The sequence below is a fragment of the Solanum lycopersicum genome, chromosome 6 (genome assembly GCF_036512215.1).
Source record: "Solanum lycopersicum chromosome 6, SLM_r2.1".
NCBI lineage: Eukaryota > Viridiplantae > Streptophyta > Magnoliopsida > Solanales > Solanaceae > Solanum > Solanum lycopersicum.
The window spans coordinates 47,256,495-47,277,664 of NC_090805.1; the positions used below are offsets into that span (position 1 = coordinate 47,256,495).

The window sequence follows — 21,170 nt, forward strand, 5'->3', positions numbered from 1 at the left end:
AATTGTATTAAAAATGAAAAAGTTATTGACGCGATCATTACATAAAATGAAATATTTAATTGTTACCTAGCGATAAATTTAATAATATAATATAATAAAATTTAACTTGAAATTAGAATAAATACGAGATACTCAATAAAACAATAGTTTAAAAAGATTAGAATTACTTTCCACTGTTATATTTTCTTTATTATTCTAAAACAATTTTCTTATAAAATAATTAATATTTTCTTATATAAAGGATAAATATATATAAAGAAAAAAGTATTACGATTCTCTTGAACTTTAAATCATTTCAACGGTGCAATAGTAGAGGCAGTATGTAACAATAATTTGACCAAGTTGTTTGTAGCTTAATTAATGGGCTATTACACTTTTATTTTATTGAAGAAGATTTTATTGCCTGCCTTTAATTACTTTTATTTATTTATTTTTAAGAGGAATTAAGAAGAATATTTAACCATTATCCTCTTATTAAAGTCCTTTTCATATTCCTTTTGTTTTTCCTTCTGGCTTTAGGGCTTCTGAAGGGTTATCATTGACATGCATATATGACTTATGAATTTTATTTCTTTTTCCTATTATTTATGTTACTACATTATTTTCAAATCCATTTTTTTAAAAAAAGTGACCAAGATAACACACTATTTACTAGTATAATCAAATAGCCCCTTCTTCTTCTCATGAAAAATGACGAAACAAAAACTTCTACAACTAGATGCTAGCTGGTATAATGATTAGTCCAAACATTTTCTATTTGTACCACTAATCTCAACGTAAAACACTTATTTGTATCATATGCTTATATTAAAATAATACAATTCACTATAATTAAGTGATTTTTAGTGAAGTAACGTATATATTATTAATCATGATTTAATGAAATATTTAAACTTGGGAGATAACATGGGCAATGACAAACCATTGCAAAAACCTTATTTAAGAAGACAAATATACACGGAATAACTATTGTACAATGTACTTGAGTGATCTAATATATATTGTGTAAATTTAAGTGTATGTATATATATACAGTAGCGTCCACAATTGAAGTATAAAAATTCATATATATATATATAGTAGCGTCCACGATTTAAGTATAAATATTCGTACATATGCATAATATGAATTCAATATATATCATTTAGATTAGATAGCCCCGCGTACATAAATTATATGAAAATATAATATAGCACTAACACCCAAAATGGTAAATATATATTATACATTAAACATTCTAGCTAAACAACTACAAATATATATAGAGATCAACAAAATGTATTAAAGAATATTTAATTTACAAATAAATTTAATTGTGTGTTCTATTGAACGTTGTATATCTCAAATTAACAATACATGATGCCTTGAAGAACCTTCTATTATAATTATATTTCATATAGAGTCAAAAGAGGAGAAATAGAATGCACAAAAGAACAAACAAAACAAAGCAATGTGTAGAGGTGTTTTTAATAATTCCCCTTCAACATGCCATATAATATATGATCAAGAAGCTACTTTATGATGATAATGATGATCATTGGATCGAGTTGAAGAGTTAGATGATGATCGAACATTCAACAAGTTCTTTGGTAGAACTTTGCTAAAAGTACTTCTCTTTCTTATATCTTTCTTCTCCTCTTTCCTCACCGATTCAGATTCCGACTCTGACTCCAACTCCTGTATCAAATTGTCAATATTATAAGTTCAATGTTATACTCTGTTCAAATGTACGTGACACCATTTTAATTTTCAAAATTTTCTTTTGACCGTCTATGCATGTTAAATATTTTGGATTGTCCAATGTTATATTTATAGTATTTTTTTAAAATCTAATTTCAAAATTTATAACAAGTTTCACTCGAAAATTAAACAATTGGGAAACAAAAACAATGTATAAATGGATATACATTGCTACCACTTCTGATTAATTATACTAGCAATTCTAACGTCTCTACATAACATATAGTAATAACAAAGCAAGCAAGAATGTATTCAAAATGAGCAAGGTAATTGATAGATTTGTGTATGTATATATAACTTCTCCATTTTAATCTTTATCAATCCACCATGTCGTGATGGAAAGATAACAATGCATTACATCTTCTGAAGAAAAAAGAATTGGCAAAAAAAAATATTCATAATTGATAATCTTATTGAACAAAGAAAAATTTATACATATCCATTCCCTTTTTAGGTATGAATTTCTTGGCTAATTTGTTTTTTCTCTAAAAGAAAAAAGAAGCAATGCAAAAGAACATAACTAATTGTGAAAATCACATGCACACCTTTGTTGATGATATTGTTGTTCCAACTGGGGTAACGTCCTTCAAGCCCACCTTATTATAACCTTCACACATTTTAACACAATTATCATGTTACCGATGGATAGACATCATAAAATTAGTCAATATTTTATTGATACATATACATACCGTCATTAATCTTCTTTGTTTCAATATCTTTATCGGTAAAATAAACCCTAAAACTTGGTGAACCAGGAAAAGCATTATCATCCTGAACCTTTTTAATCGCCCTTTGATCATCATCGTCATGACCATTCTCCTCCTCTCCCTCATCTTCGTGTATTAGTCTACCCTTTTCATCATTTTTCTCCGCTTCCTCAACCATTGTCTTTATTTTCGCGATCTTTTTTTCATCATTTTCATCTTTATACGCCTTGGGTGCGACATAATTCAAATCAACATCACATTTTAAAGCAGAATTGGAAAGTCTATCATCATTTTCAGGCATCAACAACATAGGTTGTTTTTTTGGAGGGATATTGCATTTGTTTGATTGTTTCTTTCTAGTAGGGAAATTTGGGAGAATTGATCTATTAGGTGTGGCAACACCATTGGCATCTATCTTGGAAACGCCACAACCCATTCTAAGAAGTCTGTAAAATGGCATTTCAATTCCTTTCAAAAATAAGGAATTGAAAGGCAAGGCCTAAAGGAATGGGAAAAAAGAAAGAATCTAATAAAGGTGAATATAAAATTTAAATTATCCCTATCCATTGAATATACTAACCAACATTTTCATAACATGTGTAATTTTCTTACATAATTATGTTAGGATATAGTATGCATTTTTTATAATATGATCCATATCCTTCTTTGCTTGACAAGAGGAGTATATTACTTGCTTGCTATGCGATTTTTTTTTTACACGCTCGTGACAACATATCTTGTATACAATATTTCGTCTGTCTTAATATAATGTCACATATTTATAATTTAAATGATAAAATCCACAAGAAAAGTAGAAGTAGAGGTATTATCAAAAGGTAAGGTAATGGATAAAGTAGAATTATTAAATAATAAGTAAAAACAAAATAAGAAAAAAATATTGAAGTAATGATGCAATCACATCAAATCGAATCGCGTTAATGAATCTTTTCCTAAATATGAATTCACGTTGATAAATCTTTCCTTAAATATAAATTTTAATAATACGATGGAGCAACAATCAAAAGTTCGAACAAAGAATATAATAAAATACTTATACAATGGTTGACAACCATCCAAACAAGGACGGTCGACGGATTCAAAGATTTAAAGTTAGTCAAAATACTTTTAAAATGACTCCCGGCGGGCCATTAACTTACGGACGCTTAATGGGCTTCGAAGTCCAAAACTTGTTTAAACTTATGGGCCAATCCAATCCAATACTCAACACTATTTAATTCTAGTTTATCTTCTGGTTTAGGGTTTACGCAAAAAGTTCAAGCCGACAAAACTTCCGTTTAACCGGGAAAATCACTAGACTTGCTCCGTCGAAGTCTCCATGGATCCTTCATCTCTTCAGTCACCAGAATTGCAGAATTTTCTCAATGTAAGTTTTTCGAATTCGATAGATTGTATTTCTGTTTATACACACTCATCCAAGCACATTTTATTGATCCATTCGGCATTCGATTTTGTTCTGGACGATTACTTGAGTTGCTTTAGGCAAATAGTATAAAATGGTACAGTGCACAATAATGCTTCATTTTGACTTTCTGTGAATATTGATTTGATTAATTGGTTCCTTTTGTTTTTCTCTTTGGCTTTGATTCATAAAGTCTAATTTTTATGAGAGAAGATTAGGCAATCACCTGGAGTAACTCTCCAACACGAGGTAGTACTATTAAAGGAGAACCAAATTTTGACACAATTAAGTTTGTCATTTTGATGCTACTTTTGCTTTTGAGTAAAGCATTAAGGAGACTGGAAAAACTGTATATGCTGCAAATTCCTATAAGGAATGAAACTAGAATCACTTAAAAGTTTCTATTTTGCAGCTTATAAAACTAGTAAAACGTTATTTTTTTTGGGCTCAATTATCTTATGAAGGTCCTTTGAATGAATTTGCAGCTCTTAAACTAGTGAGAAGATAACATTTGAGCTCATTTATCTTTATCACAGTTTGATCTTACTCAAGCTACATGAAAAGTGTAGTAGTTGCTAGTTACGCAGGATGGCTGATTATGTCCTAAGTCTTGTTGTGCCATCAATCTACCAGGAAGGCACTCAGTGAAGGTCATCTACAAGAAACTTGGATATCATGTTGGAAAAATTATGATTCGTTAAAGTTGATCTTAACTCATTATTTTTGGACTTCACTTTCAATGTTTAATGAAGTAGTCTTTGATTTTCTTTTCACCAGAATCTATGGGCTGAAGTTAATTCTTGTGCTGCTTGCTATATTTTGAGGCCTGTTGGACGCAACAAACTAGTAAAATAGGATCTTAGTCATGTATTGCCTCAAGAATTTGTGTTTCTTTCACCGAATAACATTTAGCTTATCCAGTTACTTCTAAACATTTTTTCCTCATAACTTCAGTAAATATGTTAACTCTTCACAAAAATACATTCTGATCTTGTTCATTGCCTTTTCCTTTTTTGCCATATATTAGGCTAAGAGGTTCAGAGTGCATTGGAATCCTAAGCTACTTGAGTGCAGAATCTTGTTCCCTTATAGTATTAGAATGGATATTACATGACTTGGAATTGCGTGCTGACTTTGTTTGATTAAGTTGCCCCCCCACTGGTGTTGAGCGATTTATAAAACATCAGTTCTCCAGTTAACTGTTGTTTTTTGCTTTTCTTAGGGTTGTGATATGGTTGAATGTCTTCATCTCACTAATTTTTGCTCTGCAATTCTTGATTTTCTACAGCAACAGAAGGAAAGGGCCATGATCAATGAAATGGTTGGAAAGCTTACAAGTGCTTGCTGGGATAAATGTATCACTAGCACACCTGGAAGCAAGTTCAGCTCCAGTGAATCTAATTGTCTATCTAACTGTGCGCAACGTTATATGGAAATGAGCCTCATGATTGTCAAACGATTTCAGAGCATGCAGTGAAGAACGATTTGCTGCATAATATGCACACTTCCCATTCCTTTGTGCCAATGAAAACTAAAATGTACACTGTTGTTTACTTGGTAGCCATTACAATTCGCACAAAGGTCTGTTCTCAATATATTTATTGATGTTAGCAGATGGTTGATTTACGTAATGGATACTGTCTCTCGTTTGGGATTTTTGTAATGAGATCAATAAATTGATTAGTTATGTAGTTTTTTGGGCATGAAATGTCCAAAACATGAATGGAGAATCTTGAATTTTGGATGTCTCTCTTCTCTTGTAGAATTGAATCACTGAGTTGATTTTTGTCACAAAAGTACTCATCTTTATTTAAATTTTAAGTGACCTATCTTTGATCTTTATTCCTCTGAATATGATCTAAATCGTCATAGTCCCCCTTCATTCTATCCAACGACGAAACAACCGTCACAAATGGAGGGCATTCAAAGTTAACGGAAAGACGTAAAAGGATGCCCTTTAACCTTCTTAATATTGCCTTCATTTGTCAGACATGTTAATAAATTGCCTTGAAGATTCTCTTTCAGTGTTATTGTGAACCATTTTCACCTTTGAAAAAAACTGTGCCTTTCTAGAAAACTTTTCAAGTCGAGGAGTTTGCACATCTGAAGTAAAAAGAGAGAAGAGGCGATGAAGTAGAATAGAATTTGTATCTTCACAATATATCACATATAACAGTTGGAAGCCATTTCTGGTAAGAATTTTTTTTTTTCTCTTTGCGGATTAAGCACATTTCAACAAAAGAAAACTAAACGTAGAAGGAAAATAGAATTATACACACAGCAGCACACCTCCTCAAGGATAACCTGATCCCGTCCAGTGGACGGGACAGGATCTCCTTTGGCTTTGTCAGTTGTTCTACAATAATTTAAACAACATACAGGCCAACTACTATTGATGGTTGTCAATCCGGTAAGCACTATCACTGACAGTCGTCCGATTAGACTCTCCAATTTCAGATGCCATGGCAATTACGTCAGGCGGTATATTCAAAGTTCCACTTCTTCTTCCCCAACTAGAGCGCCTAGGATGTAGGATACTACGCCCTTCAGCCAAGGCGGTGTTGCTTAGCTCTGGGGATGCAGACAAGAGCTCTTCATCCTTATCTAACTGATTATCATTTCTAGGTGGTTCTTCAAAATCATCAGTCCCTGTTGCAGTCTCATGCCAACCTGGCTTTCTTCCCATTTCTAAGTCGCTCATTGTTTTCTCCAAGTTCGGACTAACAAAACCACCAGCCACTTCACGAGCTGGTATCCCAGCTTCTCTCTGCACTCTCTCCCTGAATCTGTTCTTCGAAGGAGGAATACTGGTGCAGAATATCTCTAAGAAGTTATGGATTACACCTTTGTCAAAAGGATTGACCCGCCGATCATATCGATATCTAAAGTTCTCATATGTAGACTGCAAGCGAATAGAAGACTCTCAAGTGTCAAAAACATCAAATAATCTAATCCTATAAATCCAAAGGACTTCACGACTTTGAATTACTTAGACAACTGAATAAACAAAGAAAAAAGGAAAACATCTGAAACACTGCAGCAGTTGTCAAGAAGAACATATTACCTGGTTTGTGCCAATGAGGTACAGATGGAAGACAGACAAGCCACCAACAAACCAGACTGATATGAATGTATAACCAATCAACACAATGGAGGCAGGAGTCCTGGCCATTGCTTTCCAGATGTTGGTCTGCTCACCATCCATGATCCTTTTAATGTAGATCCAGCAGAAGCCATGGACGTACAAGCAAAGAAGGGTAGTCGAGAATACAAACATGAAGAAGAAGCGGTAATTCCTCTGCACCACCAAACAGAATGTAGTTCAATTTAATGGCTTAAACATCAATTAGAAATTTTGTGCTTACCGAAATAGAAGCTACGATCAAACTAGGAAAATATTTTCCAACTTAGAGACCTAGATATCCTTTATCACAAAAAGGGAGATGACCAAGATGTTCTACCAGGATTAAGTACGGAGAAGATGTGCAGAAAACATTGCAAATTAAAATATCATCGCTAGGGAAAAATAGAAGAACAGAAAACAAGGAGTTGTCCCCCACTCAAATCACTCAATCTTTAATCTTATACTTTTAGCAAGTAAACAATTTTTAAGTTGATATACTTGATCATTACTAGGTTTCCTCTTTAACAAGAAAATTATCAAGTATCTTTTTAGCCAATACCCCAAAACAGAAGATCATGTACTTTAGAACTAACTTGACTATAAAACTAGCTGGTGTTGTTAACCTAAAGAGTGCATGGTTTGGGAAAGTTCATGACAAACTGACAGTCGTTCAAGTGCCCCATTCTAGCTTTAAAACTTTTGAAAAGAAGAACTTAATGACCACAAAACATGTTCTTGAGGAGGCTTTGTGGATTCAGGATAAACAAAGAGGAGAAATGATAAGAGACTGAAATCTTTTTGGGACGACAGGCAAACCCAGCAATGCAGGACCGTTGCAACTCATGAACATAAAATAAACTGTGTATGTTATAACATGCAGATATCAAATCACTCAGAACTCAGAATCCAAGGCCTCTTTCGGGCAGCAATCAAAATATGATCCACAAAGGGGAGAATCACAAAATCAATTGATCACAAATCAAATAATGACTAATCATCACAAATTGTTGATACATACAGAACTCCAACAATTGGAGTGACAAAAAATTCCAAATACTGCCTCCGGAGAAGTTAAAGAAGTTAAGGGACTAACAAGAATAGGAATATTAAGTTCATGTGTTACTAACAAATTAAGAAAAAATGAGGAAATGCTATGCAAAGATAATTTTTTTCGAGAGGAATAAAAACGAAAAAGAGATTAACATATTGTAGGGTCCAACTGCAAAACAGAGAAGATTTTTCAGAGATTAGAACTCACCAATCCAATACATTGCCCGACCCAGGGACAGTGATGGTCAAATCGTTCCACGCAGTTATTGCAAATTGAACAATGAGAACAGCGCGGAGGCCTATATAGCATACAGGTATCACAATATTTGACTTTTACAGTTATTCCATTGACGTTCACGTCCTTGACGCGGGGCAAACGTAATTGTGGAGTTTGACCAGGTCCACTTTGAATACTTCCTTCAAAGTTCTCTAGCTCTGGAGGATGAGGATTGCGAGGAATAATACCAGGATCTCTTGCAGATGTCAGTAGAAGCAGGACTAAAACCTTTCAAAGAAAAACACATTTATTACGTTCTATTTTGACTCACGAATCTATAATCCCTCTTGGCGATAAAATTGAAGTTCAGGACACAACCTAATTAATAGTTCCTCCATGATACAGAAATTAGAAAGGAACATCCAAAATCCTTTACACTTAAAGAATTATTTTTCAAACGAAGACACAAGGTCACCTGTATTAACATGATCATAAGGTAAAAAACAGATAGCAGTCTATCCACTTTCGTGTGATATCCAAGAAATGAAAATAAAACTGCAAGAAACTAGACACATTCTCTAGTGCATAGAAAACTAAAGGAATATACAAACTTACATCATCACATCACTCATTATTTTATGTCCCAAATAACAGCACTTTTCTATTTTCCATCCCCACACCACCCCCACCACAATAAGCTTTTCATAACCATTATATGTATATCATGGTTAGAGATTTCCTTTTTTTTTGTTGAAATGAACCATGATTAGAAATTTCTGTTCTTTAAATTAATTAAATTCACCCTACAGTCCAACACAATAACAATTGAGGCAAGTTATCATCTGGCAAATTAGCAAATAGATGAAACCAATCTGCGTTCCATACAAGGACTTTCACTTTTGTTTCTAAAGTAGACTGCACTCTGCAGCACATCTTCCACTTAGTATTAGACTTATTTACCGCAGTCGATTTATCAAGTTGATCCAGAATGCAGTTAATTTATGAAACAATATCCATCTTTGTTTAGTTGCAACTATTCATTTAGTTCAATTAGAAAAAATTGGCAGAAGATTAACTTGGTCCTTTTTAACACAACAGCATCTTCAAAATATAATCTGCATTGTACATAAAAAATAGCTAACCTCTTGCTTAATTGCTATGCCCTTTTTTCCTTCTACATAAAAATGGTTTATGGGATGCTCTGACCATTTTATAAGTTTGACATAATTATTCATGCAATCCACATCTTATTATAATTTATAAGTATGTATTCAATCCATATTGCCTGAAATTAATAAGATAATTACAAGGAGAATTCTTGTTAATAATAATTCATGCACTAATGGATATGGAGTATCTAGGAAAGGTTTAGGTTGGTTGAGCAATGGACTGCCAAACTGAGTTGATCACCAGAGGCATCTAATCATACTAGAACGAACGAGCATGTAAATTTAAGCCATTGGGCATGCTCCAGACCACCTGGTAATATTTTAGAATGTAAAGAGTAGATACTAGTCAAAAGAACTATATTCCTAGAAGTTTCTCAGCAGATGAGGTTATGGATTCATCATAATAATCAAGCTACAATGTTAAGCAACGACAAAAGATTTCCTACAATTAATAAATCATAGCAAGCCAGTCTATTTGACAAATTATCAACATTTACAATTAATGTGCAAATGAAACTTGTTTGATCATGAATCACACACACATACTTTAATGCCCAAGCTGAAAGCGAATGCAAGAAAGAAAATGAACAGCTATGTAAACAACACAGCTTTTACATAATTTGAAAGAATGTATAGTCAAGTGAGCATGAGAAACTACTTGTAGAATTCCATTATCTGAAAGTGATCAAAAGGCACAATACTTGCTTTGATTCCACCAGCTAACACAGCCAATATGACCCTAAAATATTTGAAATCATGCTTACAGAATATAAGCTTAGTTACGGACAAAAAAATATAAGCACTTACATATACTGTAAAAACAACAGCTACGACCATGATAGACCACCCCCAATGACCAGCAAAGTCATCTACAAGTTTCCTTGCAACAAATACACAAAACACAGCAACTGGGGCAACTATAAGGAAGATAGTCATAAAGAGTGATCTCACATCAGGCCCAAATATGAACCTTCCTTGAACACAAAATTTCTGCATAATCAAAAGGCAATACTTAAATTAAGAGAGATTAAGCAAAATCACGAAATATGCTAATTAAGACAGCAAAAATGCAAAAATAAAATAAAATAATAATATCAAAATTTTAGCAACAAACAACAATATAGCTAACTGGGATAACACACTAACTATATATGTTAGTCTTTATGGCAAAGGGCAATGTCCGTAAAGTTCCAATGTTCCATTAGCAGTAAATTTTTTACTTAATATAATTGTAGTCTGTAGGTACCTATTTTGTTTTGCAGAAAATTCTGGAAATTTTTAGTATAGAACTTTCTTTTATTGGAGTAGCTGCTGGTTTTTTCCCCTTCTTTGATAACTTGGGGTAGCTTATGGTTTTTCTTCTTTTCTTTCCCTTCATTCTTCAATAACTTGGGGTAGATTAGTCTCCAAAAGAAAAAACCTGAGGTAGCTTCCATCAAGTCATTTAATTTTTTTTATGATCATGCACCTCCACTAAATCCATGAGATACCTGTCACCTCACACCCGCAACAAGTACTAGGTAATTTGTCCACCAAGGCTAGGACAGATGGGAAGAATCACCTAGTGTTATTGTCTCCGCCTAGGATTTAAACCTGAGGCCTCATGGCTCTCAACCACTTCATTGACTGCTAGGCCACACCCTTGGATGCTTTAATTCTGTTTAGTAGTAGTTAATCTAGATGAGGAGAAGATTTTGGGGTCAACAAGTACTGCCTCAGTGTTTCCTTTTTACTCCGTAGAGAGTCGGAAGAATGCAGCAATTCTGCTTTTCGGACTCTCGCATTTATTAATGATCCCCGAAGAGATTCCTCAGGTTACTGGAACAACTCTTACAACTTTTATTCATTGTACTTTTGATCTTCAGGTTATGGAGACATCAATAACTCCATTAGATACTTGCTACCTACCGACATAGGTATGCGGTAACTCTGTCCACCAATCTTAGGCAAATGAAAAGAAATCACAAATCATTTTGTCTCTGCAGTCTCCTCGCATTTGCAGCCTAAGTCTAGACATAGATGGTCTTTAGACCACTAGAGGCTACAGCGCATAATTTGATGCAATCTCAATCATATACTGACTCTTACCAATGTTGAAACCTTATCACTCCAGAATTCGCTACCCTAGATGCAGGGATCTTTCCTCAACTAATGCACAACCTAGCAAGATCACTTTCCCTCTAATAATGATTTTAAGTTCCGTATGACTTTTCTCAAGAACTTAATTAGCTCAAACAGACTCTTATCTAAAATCCAAATGGCATGTCATCATAAACCACTGGTGAACCTCATTCCACCACCAACATAAATTGAAAAAAGGAAACAAAATACTATCTCCTTACTCGTGTATTCTTACAGGACAAAACTTGAAAAGGTTGATAATAGATACTTAGTAAATGGATTAGCTGTCAGGTGGCACCACCTGAACTTACAATCTAATGGTGCCAGTTTAAGTATTCCACACAATAACTATGCGTTCAATTGTCATTGTCCCTTTCCCCTCGCTTGAACTCCAAAGTGAAAAAAGAGAAATGGTAGAAAATGGAAGGTTGAGAACAGAATTAACAACACAAAATTGTCATCAAAAACTTATTTTTGGACGCTAAAATCGAGCACGTGGAATACAAAAATATGGACTATAAACAACTAATTCAACAGCCTGTTCAACTAATCTGAAAACGATGCAAATAATGAAATCAAAATTACGGTAAATCCAACAATCTCGAGCAATTTAGAGATCAAAATTACAAATCGATTCCGCTAAAACCGATAAGTTCAATCTTCAAACTAATACAATACATTGAGAACAATTTAAGCAGAAAAAAACACAATACCACACTCATAATCATTATAAAACCTAAAATATGCTTAAAAGTAGGATGAGCAAAGGAAAACCAATCGAGTACTTACATTACTGCCTTTCCAGGTCTGGTACATCCGTAGAAACGACGTATTTTCAACTGCGCCACCATCGGAACCCGTACTCCTCGGCGGAGCGACTCCATTCATGTCTTTTTTTTGGTCTCTGTAACAAGAAAAAATATTGGGGAAGAAAAAAAAAGCTGTACAAAATGAATCGGGAAAAGGTCAAATGAAAAGAAAGCAAAAAAGGGAAATGAAAAAAGGCGGCTTTTTATTTGTTTATTTTTTTCTCTCTTTAACTTTTATTATTACTCCTGCTTCACTATTTCTTCTATTTTGGGTTCTTTGCAGGGGGTTTGACTGAAGTTCTGGCAAATAACAAAACGTTGACTGCGTCAGCCACGAGGGATAATGCCGTCAGATCACGGCGACACTCCATTGTATAAAAGCAAAAATGGACGGTGGCGGCGTTAATGTACACAAATTTAAATGGAAAAAATATTTTATCCTATAGACTATAACTATAATATACAACCTTTGGTTAATTTGAATATATATATATATATCTTTTTTTATTATATACTGTACTAATCATGTCACTTTAATTTGAAATTAAATTGAATAATAATTCTAATCTTTTTTTTAGGTATACATCAATATTTCAAAGTTTTTGCACAAATAATTTTTCGTATTATCATCTCATTTAATAGTTATGTATAATTTAAAATAACATTTTTTATCTTTGTATAAGAACCATTTTGCTTTTGGTAAACTTCAAATTAAAGAAAGATGAAAATAAAAATGTACTACTATTTGTTAGAATTTATATTAAACGCGTACTTTTTAAAAATAAAAGTGTATTTTCTTGTTTTGTACATGTTCAAAACGCTTTAATTTTTTTGAATTAATATATTTTTAGAGTCCATGCTTAAATTGTTTGATTGATTTCAAATATCATCTTTTAATTTAAATTAAAATATTATTTATACCTAATATCAACAAAAATTTGAGCATGAGGAGTGAGTGGCAATTGAAATGATTGAAGGCAAGTATTTTAAATTGTGGAATTAAGTGGGGGACAAATTATGGAATTGCCGACTCTTTCTCTTTCTGTGGTGTGGCATTGGTGAAAGTTAAGACCAATTAAGATTATTTTATATGAGGAAGTCATAATTAGGAATTGTCACATCATAAACATATGAAAAAAAAAATTGGAAACATGAGTTTTAACCAATAATCACAGTAGAATTTGAAATCCTTCAATTTCAGTTTCATGGTAACGCTAATTTGTCACAATTCTAATTTACAAGTACTAATTATAAGATTCAACTTAGAAATTATCAATTTTTTTGAAATAAGTCGAGTTTTCTTTCGAATATGAATTATAGATATTCTATATGTCTAAAGAAATGAAAAAACAAATGTAGTAAGTTAATATTCTCATTAAGTTATATATCAATCGGCTTGAAAAATGAAGATAGATAGTCAAGTAAATAAAAAATTAAAATTGAAAAGACAAATTTTGAATTTAATTAGAAATCAAACAGTCAATTAAAAAAAAATAAAAGATCAAAAGTTAATTGTTGAAGAGTTGATTTAAACAAACTTTATATCATAAAACCAATAAATAAAAGCTTTTAAGAATTCATTAAAAAACCATTTATGATTCAATAATGCTTAGAAACAATTGCCACCATTAATGGCTTCAACTATGCTCTAACAAATTTTGATTCTTTTTTTTTTAAAAAAAAAAAAACAAAACAAATGGTTCATAATTAAGTATTAAAGGTCCAAATTTTTACGGATCAGAATCTAACAAACACAATATAATTAGATAAATGCAAAAATTAGTTATTGTCGCAATCTGTTGTGGGGTTTCTGTTTATGAAATAAAAATATATTATTAGCCTTAATTTGGGAATTTTCAACATAGCCATCCATTTGAAGATATTGAGTAGTTTACCAACTAATTGGGTATTTGAGTTGACCCAAAATCATATAGGTGTCTAAAGGAAAAAAAAATAGAATATGTTTTAAACAGCACATTTTGTATTAAATTAATAAATTGGAATTATTATAATAGATATTATGTGCGATGCCAACTGCCAACAACCAACGTCGAGTGCCATGCCAACTATACAATTAATTTTACTCATTCGTTGTCTCATATTTTTATTTGAAAAAATAAAGTGAAGACCCTAAGTTGATACATGTAGGAATATGTATCATATACGAAGATTTTCTAAGAAAGATACTATTGCATTCCTAAAACTGTAAATTCGGAGTAATTTCACATGAATTTTATTTTCGAAAAAATAAGTCAAAGTAACCTAGAAAAAAGTAACTGAAGTATCAACAAACTATAAGATTAATACTACGACTAGTAATACAGACAACACATTGGACGTGTACCGGCCAACAGACAACATTAAATTTGTACCCGCCAACAAACAACGAAACAACACATTAGACTTGTACCCGCCAACGGATAACAAAACAAAACACTGGACTTGTACCCGCAATCTTATGGTTGGAGTTGAATGACACTTGCCAAATAAATTATGACTTTAACGTTGATGAATAAAGTCCATGCCAACCAAATACCCAATTATTCAAGTTTATTGGCCCAATTAAGCGCTGGACTCCTTGGGCCTGGGCTTATCTAAAATAATTTCAAGGCTCAAACATTAAAAAAAAAAAGGTCCTACCGGGAGTCGAACCCAGGTCGCTGGATTCAAAGTCCAGAGTGCTAACCACTACACCATAGAACCCAACATGTTGCAGTACTGCAGATTTTACTATTAATATAAACTAAGTAGCTCCCAAGTTCCAAGTTGAATTGTATTGAGATGCGGTGCAGCTACGTAGACTTAAAGAATGATCACTTGAATATCTTTATCGAAAAATTATATGGAACAAATAAAACATAATACAGTACATATAGGTCAAAACAAAAATAACATTTTAGAAATTTTAAAATAAATTTTGAATACCCTTTGACAAAATTCATAGCATAGTCATTAGTATTGAGGACCTTTTTGCTAATAAAACACCACTTAGATGTTTTTCTAATTCAAATGAATAAATAAAAAATATTAATTTAAGTTTCAATAACTAAATTGTGCTTTCAATTCTCGTCAAAAGTCGGGTGAAAAAGATTATCTTCAAAAATGCTGTGAAATTTGAATTTTAAATTCATCATGATTTAACTTTTAAAATCGAATTAGTTGAAACGAATAACCATTTTTTTTACTCAAACATGTCAAAGCAAAAGAGAACTAAAAGAAACGAAAAAAGATATGACGGAAATGTGCATATTAATTCACAAATATTATGTAAAATAAACCTTTGCGATTCAAATCCTTCCTTAAATCCTCACATATAATAGAAGATTAATACATCGAGCCATAAAGTTATTCATTTTGATTTGGAGTGAGGATTAATTAGCCACGTCGTCCTGCATGGCTTCAAAGATAATAGGAAAAAATAACATAATTTTGAACTGCTGAAATATATTAAGAGGACACTAGCCATCCACAAAATCCTAAATTAAAGCTTCGTCCTCTTGTTGTCTCCCATTATTTTTCCTTTTCTAAATGTAAAAAAGGTGGATATATACAGGATTAATCTTATCCAAAAAAATATGAAGAAAAGCAAAGCCAACATGATATAAGATATAGTTCAAGATTCTGATCAATTCATAAAAGGCAGCAAATTGTCCGAGCCTTATAAGGAGGGGCAAAGTCACCATGTCTTTAGAGGTGTATCTGAACCCCCTTCGGCGAAAAATATTACTATATATACATAGTTAAAATTATTTTAAATGTATATAATAGATGTCGAACCTCCTTGGATTAGTTCATATGTTTATTTCTTCGAATTCTGAATCCCCTTATTAAAAATAATGGCTCCATCACTGCATACAAGGAGTCCACCCATCTCATTAGCCACCGATGTGGAACACGCCCAGCATGAACATTTTTAATTTTAGGGACCTAACATTGAGTTAGACGAACTCTGCTCTGATACCATATTGAATTGGGTCTTAAAAAGTTGTTAAAAGAAAATTTCTCCATATATATCAATTTTCTTAAAGAAACATACGTGTCTTCCTTCATCCCTAATATGATTAATTATTTGGAATTTCCCAATATGATTAATTATTCTGATTTTGATTTCTTTTCTAAATAATCAATTTAGGGCAAATATATAGGAAATTTATCGATAATTTCTAACTAATTCATCGGCGAAAAGCTCCTAGCTAGTTCAGTTTTTCTTATATATCATCACTAAATCAAGTGAGCATAAGATTTTTGTTATATAATTAGTTTGAAAATTTTGTTTGTCATTAATTTTTTTTTTCTAATAGTTATATATAAACTAAAAACACCGTAAATTTATTTGAAAACTCTTATATATCTTGAACGATCAAGGAAATAACAATAATTCTTTTTGGATCCGACTCCCCTTCACTACCCTTTCTCGTATAAACATGTAATTAGATTCATTTAATTATACTACGTACTACACAGATTATTGACGCAACGTAACCCACCTACAAGACAAGATAAGCCTACTAATAAAGCTTCCAAAGCAAATCATGTGATCATTTTTATCACCTACATACAGTACTATAGTAAATATATTGTCCTTGTTATAAAAAAAAAAAATTAAGGCAAGTATTATATATAATCGATTCAATACATTATTAATGCCAAATGGCAAACATTAGTTGGTCCTTCCATCATTCCTGGATTGATTTTTTGCTGATTAGGAACACATTTTGTCATCAGAAAAAATAATTATTTATGATATATTTTTTTAATTCGTCCTCCCTCTAAAAAAGATGTCTTTATATATAATAATAATAATTTTAGATTTAAAATATTTTAGATGTTTGTAAATAAGTTATAGTCATATAAATATCTATGATTTAATTCAGATTACATAATTTATTTATTTTTACATAAATTGGAATGAAAAGAAGCAATATAATTAATCACGGGCAAGATTAGTGCCCCTTTGGATTGAAAGATGAGTCGATGACATAATAAAAGCGTTACATAGGGCCCTTTGTAAAGATATAATTATTAAACACCTCATTAAAAAGTGCTTTTATTTGTTTTTTATTTTAAAGAAATTGAAAGAGAAATATAGTGTAGATCATAAATAGAAGTTCTCCACTAATGACACTTACTATATAAACATGTCAAATGAGCCATCGCTAAGGCAAAATATTTCTTTCTTTAATTAGTTATAAAAAAAATGGCTGGATTTTCTGACCACTGGACCTTTGCATTTGGTGTCCTCGGTAATATTTCATTTGTTTCAATTTATGTTGTTATACAAAAAAAAATAATTATCAAATGATTGCATGGAATATTCTAATTTATAATTTACGTACATATTTTGCAGGAAACATTATCTCATTTTTCGTTTTCCTTTCCCCACTGTATGTCTCTTGTTCATTAAATTCATTTTTTTATCATCCTTCAATGTTTTTTTTTAATTGTCTCAATATATCAATTAATTTGCATAATTATGCTTGTAATACAGGCCAACATTTTATAATATTTACAAGAAAAAATCAACAGAAGGTTATCAATCAATTCCATACGTGGTTGCACTATTTAGTGCAATGCTTTGGATTTACTATGCATTTCTCAAGACCAACACCACACTTCTCGTCACTATTAACACTTTTGGATGCTTCATTGAAACTTTATACGTTGGCTTCTACCTTTTCTATGCACCAAAGAAAGCCAGGGTGAGCTTTTTGATATACTAGTACTTTCAAAATATATCAGATCAGTTGAAAGATAATTACATGTAACTGTTCGAAATTCAATTTTTGACTTTTGCTAATGTAGGTCCAAACTATAAAACTACTTCTTTTATTAGTAGTTGGTGGTTTTGGAGCTATTATCCTCATCACTCAATTTCTATTCAAAGGAGCAATCCGTGCCCAAATTGTTGGATGGATTTGCCTTGTGTTTTCCTTGTGTGTTTTTGTAGCACCATTATGCATAGTGGTAAGTTTATACATACATATTATTGAATTTAATTTGTTGTACAAATTTTTCACACTATCAAATCACTTAACAGATAATTATACATAGCTCTACGTCTACCATAAGTAGAATTGGTTATCTACAAAATAAATTAGCAAACTTAAATTACATGAATAATATAAAAGATATTTATATTTATACAATCAATAAATGAAAATGATGTTGAATTTTCTTATTTAATGCAGAGACAAGTAATCAAAACAAAGAGTGTGGAATACATGCCGTTTCTCCTCTCTGTTTTCCTCACTTTAAGTGCTGTTATGTGGTTTTTTTATGGTCTTCTATTAAAAGACTTCAACATTGCGGTAAGTTCAATTGATACTTTCATTTCCTATTGATAACACACATTCTCTTTCCGTTTTAATTTATTAGTCTTATCATCTTTATATTCTCTTTCTAAAAAAAATAAAAAAATTGACAACTTTTTAATCATAATCGTTCATATGACATGTTTAAAAACATAAGATTAAATGATACATCACTCATCTTAAATTAAAACAAAAATATATTTTTTTAAGCTCTAGAACTAATATTATATATATATTTTTTCTTTCTTATTTTTTGGTTGAATAGATTCCAAATGTGTTGGGATTTATCTTTGGTATTCTCCAAATGATACTCTATGTGATGTACAACAAGAAAGAGAAAGTTGTTATAAAGGAGCAGAATCTTCCAGAACTAAAAGACCATGTTATAATCATAGAGGATGACAAGAAGAAGCTTCCAGAACTAAGTGAAGAGCAAATTATTAACATAATTAAACTTGGTTCACTTGTTTATTCAGACAAAAATTATGGAAATTTAACTGAGGTTGCTAAAAATGACAAGGCTATTTCCAAGCTGCAAACTTTGGAAGCTTGACACTTTGTAAATTTGTTTGGTAATTTGTAAATTTGCAAGCATGTTTATATTAAGCCAAATAAAAGGATTATTGGCTTATTTTGATTTGATTTCTATTGTATTTACATAATTAGTGCTTAATTATCAACTGTAAATTTTGTTTGCCCATTAATATTTCAAGCTCTAATTGTGATCACTTTCTGATGATCTCCGCTTTCTTACCTATATAGTTAGACTTTTCTATCACCATACTAATTTATTATAATGCAAAATTTTATTTGATATCAACTTTTATATTAAGTTACATCACAGATTTCTCAACAATAATACTTTATATAAAACAAAAAAGTTCGCTATAAGCTATAGCGGGTAAAATATATCAAAAAAACCAACATTGTTATAAAGATATTTTATTATTTATTGAGAATAAACATGTATGTTTATTGAAATGAATAAAAATGCGAATCAAAATATTAATCAAAAGGATATTTTTAGATCAAACCGTTTTAAATGACCATTTTATTTATTTCACATAATTTAAGAATATTTTTTTATCTTTAAAACCGTATAATTACCATTCACCAAAAAGGCTAGCATATATTTAAATGTTTTTTCCTTTCATAATAGTGTATTTCGTATTGAACTTATATTTACATATATTTAACAATTTTGATTCATTTAATTGAAGAAAATTGAACGATAAAAGATTAAAGTAACAAGTATATATTAACCCTAATTAGGATCACAATGAATAGTTTGAGACTTTTAGCCTGTTTTTAAAAGTGAACGGCGTCTAATCAAACTTTTAATGAAAAAGATGTGAGTTTGCCTAGTAGCCGAAGCTATTTTTGATAAGTTGAAAAACTCCAATTAATATTGACAAAAATAACTTTCAAATTAAATACCCAAATATAAACAACTTTTCTCTTAATGTACCTTTTTAAAAATAATACTTCTTATAAAAAAATAATAATTTTCAAAATAGAAGTTTTTGCTCAAATAAACTAGTGAACCGACGGAAAGGTACCAAATATACCTGCTCCGCTGCTCGGACAAACATGGTACAGTGTCTTTATCAGAGGTGGTATAGTAGCATTGCAATTATTCTATTAGTATGAGTCACGTTATCTGAATGTAACAGTATAATAATACTTTATGAATCTTGTCTTCTCCGATCCATTTTCCACCAAATTCTTATTTTATTAAACACACTTGACATGTATATGAGGAAATTAATGGCTAAGATTCATATGATTAAATCAAAAGTCTAATCATAATTTAAATAATTAATATTTCATATTAATTAGGTTAATCTTTGATTCAAATTTCCTGTGGTTCTTTCTCTTTAAAATTAGCTATCGTAGAGAATTATATGACAAACAATTTAGCTTTTAAATTTCTCCTTTTTTTTTTGTAAAAAAAAAAGAAGATAAATACTGCTTAGGGAAAAAAATAGGAAGAGAAAGAAAAGTTAATAATATTTTCATGATGAACAACATATTATATTGATATAATTGTGGCATTATTAATTATAGTATTAATTACCTAAATCTTAATTTAATGAATTGAATCATAGTCATTACTTTTATATATTCCAGGTGTCTAAGAAATTGTGAAAAATGGAGAGGAGCCAAATGCCAAAATCCATATTTTACTATCATAAGACTTCAAATTTGAGCCTTTGGTAGAAAAATATTTTAATTTTTCCTCTTTGCATGCAATTTAAAATGAGTAAAAAGAATATAATTGCAACTTGAATAAAGCTAAAATCACCAATTATGACAGCCTTTTTAAATTCAAACTTTATTTGATGCAGTATGTAAAAAGAAAATTAGAGAAACCTAAATAATAGAATGCTAATATTTTTTACAAAAAAAAAAAAAAGAATGAGAGGATGAAAATTTATGTATACATATTTTGTGATTGGAGATTAAGGGTACAATTGTATGTATGCGCCACGTCCTTGT

The 21,170-nt window shown here is 31.2% G+C and overlaps 4 protein-coding genes and 1 non-coding gene across 5 annotated transcripts; 2 read left to right on the top strand and 3 right to left on the bottom strand.

Annotated features, from left to right (window-relative positions):
* Positions 1-1,262: 1,262 nt before the first annotated feature.
* On the bottom strand, positions 1,263-2,964 carry LOC109120494 (uncharacterized). Its single transcript, XM_019214341.2, has 3 exons — positions 2,433-2,964; positions 2,286-2,347; positions 1,263-1,677 (listed from the first exon to the last, which is right to left on the bottom strand). The coding sequence occupies exons 1-3, from the start codon at positions 2,908-2,910 to the stop codon at positions 1,504-1,506; spliced, it is 714 nt and encodes a 237-aa protein (XP_019069886.1). The 5' UTR covers positions 2,911-2,964; the 3' UTR covers positions 1,263-1,503.
* A 709-nt stretch (positions 2,965-3,673) lies between these two features.
* LOC101266130 (mitochondrial import inner membrane translocase subunit TIM8) lies at positions 3,674-5,618 on the top strand. Its single transcript, XM_004241406.5, has 2 exons — positions 3,674-3,834; positions 5,159-5,618. Exons 1-2 carry the CDS (start codon positions 3,787-3,789, stop codon positions 5,345-5,347), a joined length of 237 nt encoding a protein of 78 aa, XP_004241454.1. The 5' UTR covers positions 3,674-3,786; the 3' UTR covers positions 5,348-5,618.
* A 386-nt stretch (positions 5,619-6,004) lies between these two features.
* Positions 6,005-12,824, bottom strand: LOC101265832 (probable protein S-acyltransferase 7). Its single transcript, XM_004241405.4, has 5 exons — positions 12,341-12,824; positions 10,238-10,420; positions 8,253-8,549; positions 6,935-7,168; positions 6,005-6,772 (listed from the first exon to the last, which is right to left on the bottom strand). Exons 1-5 carry the CDS (start codon positions 12,437-12,439, stop codon positions 6,260-6,262), a joined length of 1,326 nt encoding a protein of 441 aa, XP_004241453.1. The 5' UTR covers positions 12,440-12,824; the 3' UTR covers positions 6,005-6,259.
* A 2,167-nt stretch (positions 12,825-14,991) lies between these two features.
* On the bottom strand, positions 14,992-15,063 carry TRNAQ-UUG (transfer RNA glutamine (anticodon UUG)). Its single transcript has one exon. It is a non-coding gene; the product is annotated as a tRNA-Gln (tRNA).
* Positions 15,064-17,434: 2,371 nt separating this feature from the next.
* On the top strand, positions 17,435-19,399 carry LOC101265550 (bidirectional sugar transporter SWEET9). Its single transcript, XM_004241404.5, has 6 exons — positions 17,435-17,603; positions 17,708-17,744; positions 17,849-18,059; positions 18,163-18,324; positions 18,549-18,668; positions 18,937-19,399. The coding sequence occupies exons 1-6, from the start codon at positions 17,558-17,560 to the stop codon at positions 19,222-19,224; spliced, it is 864 nt and encodes a 287-aa protein (XP_004241452.1). The 5' UTR covers positions 17,435-17,557; the 3' UTR covers positions 19,225-19,399.
* Positions 19,400-21,170: the final 1,771 nt, after the last annotated feature.

What these genes read in the sequence shown, in the direction of transcription:
- LOC101265550 (XM_004241404.5), top strand. Translation starts at nt 17,558, where the DNA reads ATGGCTGGATTTTCTGACCACTGGACCTTTGCATTTGGTGTCCTCG. An exon ending in ATGCACCAAAGAAAGCCAGG is followed by an intron (nt 18,060 to 18,162) that starts GTGAGCTTTTTG and finishes TTGCTAATGTAG; the next exon opens with GTCCAAACTATAAAACTACT. An exon ending in TAAAAGACTTCAACATTGCG is followed by an intron (nt 18,669 to 18,936) that starts GTAAGTTCAATT and finishes TTGGTTGAATAG; the next exon opens with ATTCCAAATGTGTTGGGATT.
- LOC101266130 (XM_004241406.5), top strand. Translation starts at nt 3,787, where the DNA reads ATGGATCCTTCATCTCTTCAGTCACCAGAATTGCAGAATTTTCTCAAT. An exon ending in AATTGCAGAATTTTCTCAAT is followed by an intron (nt 3,835 to 5,158) that starts GTAAGTTTTTCG and finishes GATTTTCTACAG; the next exon opens with CAACAGAAGGAAAGGGCCAT.
- LOC101265832 (XM_004241405.4), bottom strand. Translation starts at nt 12,439, where the DNA reads ATGAATGGAGTCGCTCCGCCGAGGAGTACGGGTTCCGATGGTGGCGCA. An exon ending in CTGTTGTTTTTACAGTATAT is followed by an intron (nt 8,550 to 10,237) that starts GTAAGTGCTTAT and finishes TTTCTTTGAAAG; the next exon opens with GTTTTAGTCCTGCTTCTACT. An exon ending in TCGGGCAATGTATTGGATTG is followed by an intron (nt 7,169 to 8,252) that starts GTGAGTTCTAAT and finishes TTGGTGGTGCAG; the next exon opens with AGGAATTACCGCTTCTTCTT.
- LOC109120494 (XM_019214341.2), bottom strand. Translation starts at nt 2,910, where the DNA reads ATGCCATTTTACAGACTTCTTAGAATGGGTTGTGGCGTTTCCAAGATA. An exon ending in AACAAAGAAGATTAATGACG is followed by an intron (nt 2,348 to 2,432) that starts GTATGTATATGT and finishes AAATGTGTGAAG; the next exon opens with GTTATAATAAGGTGGGCTTG. An exon ending in CAACAATATCATCAACAAAG is followed by an intron (nt 1,678 to 2,285) that starts GTGTGCATGTGA and finishes AATTTGATACAG; the next exon opens with GAGTTGGAGTCAGAGTCGGA.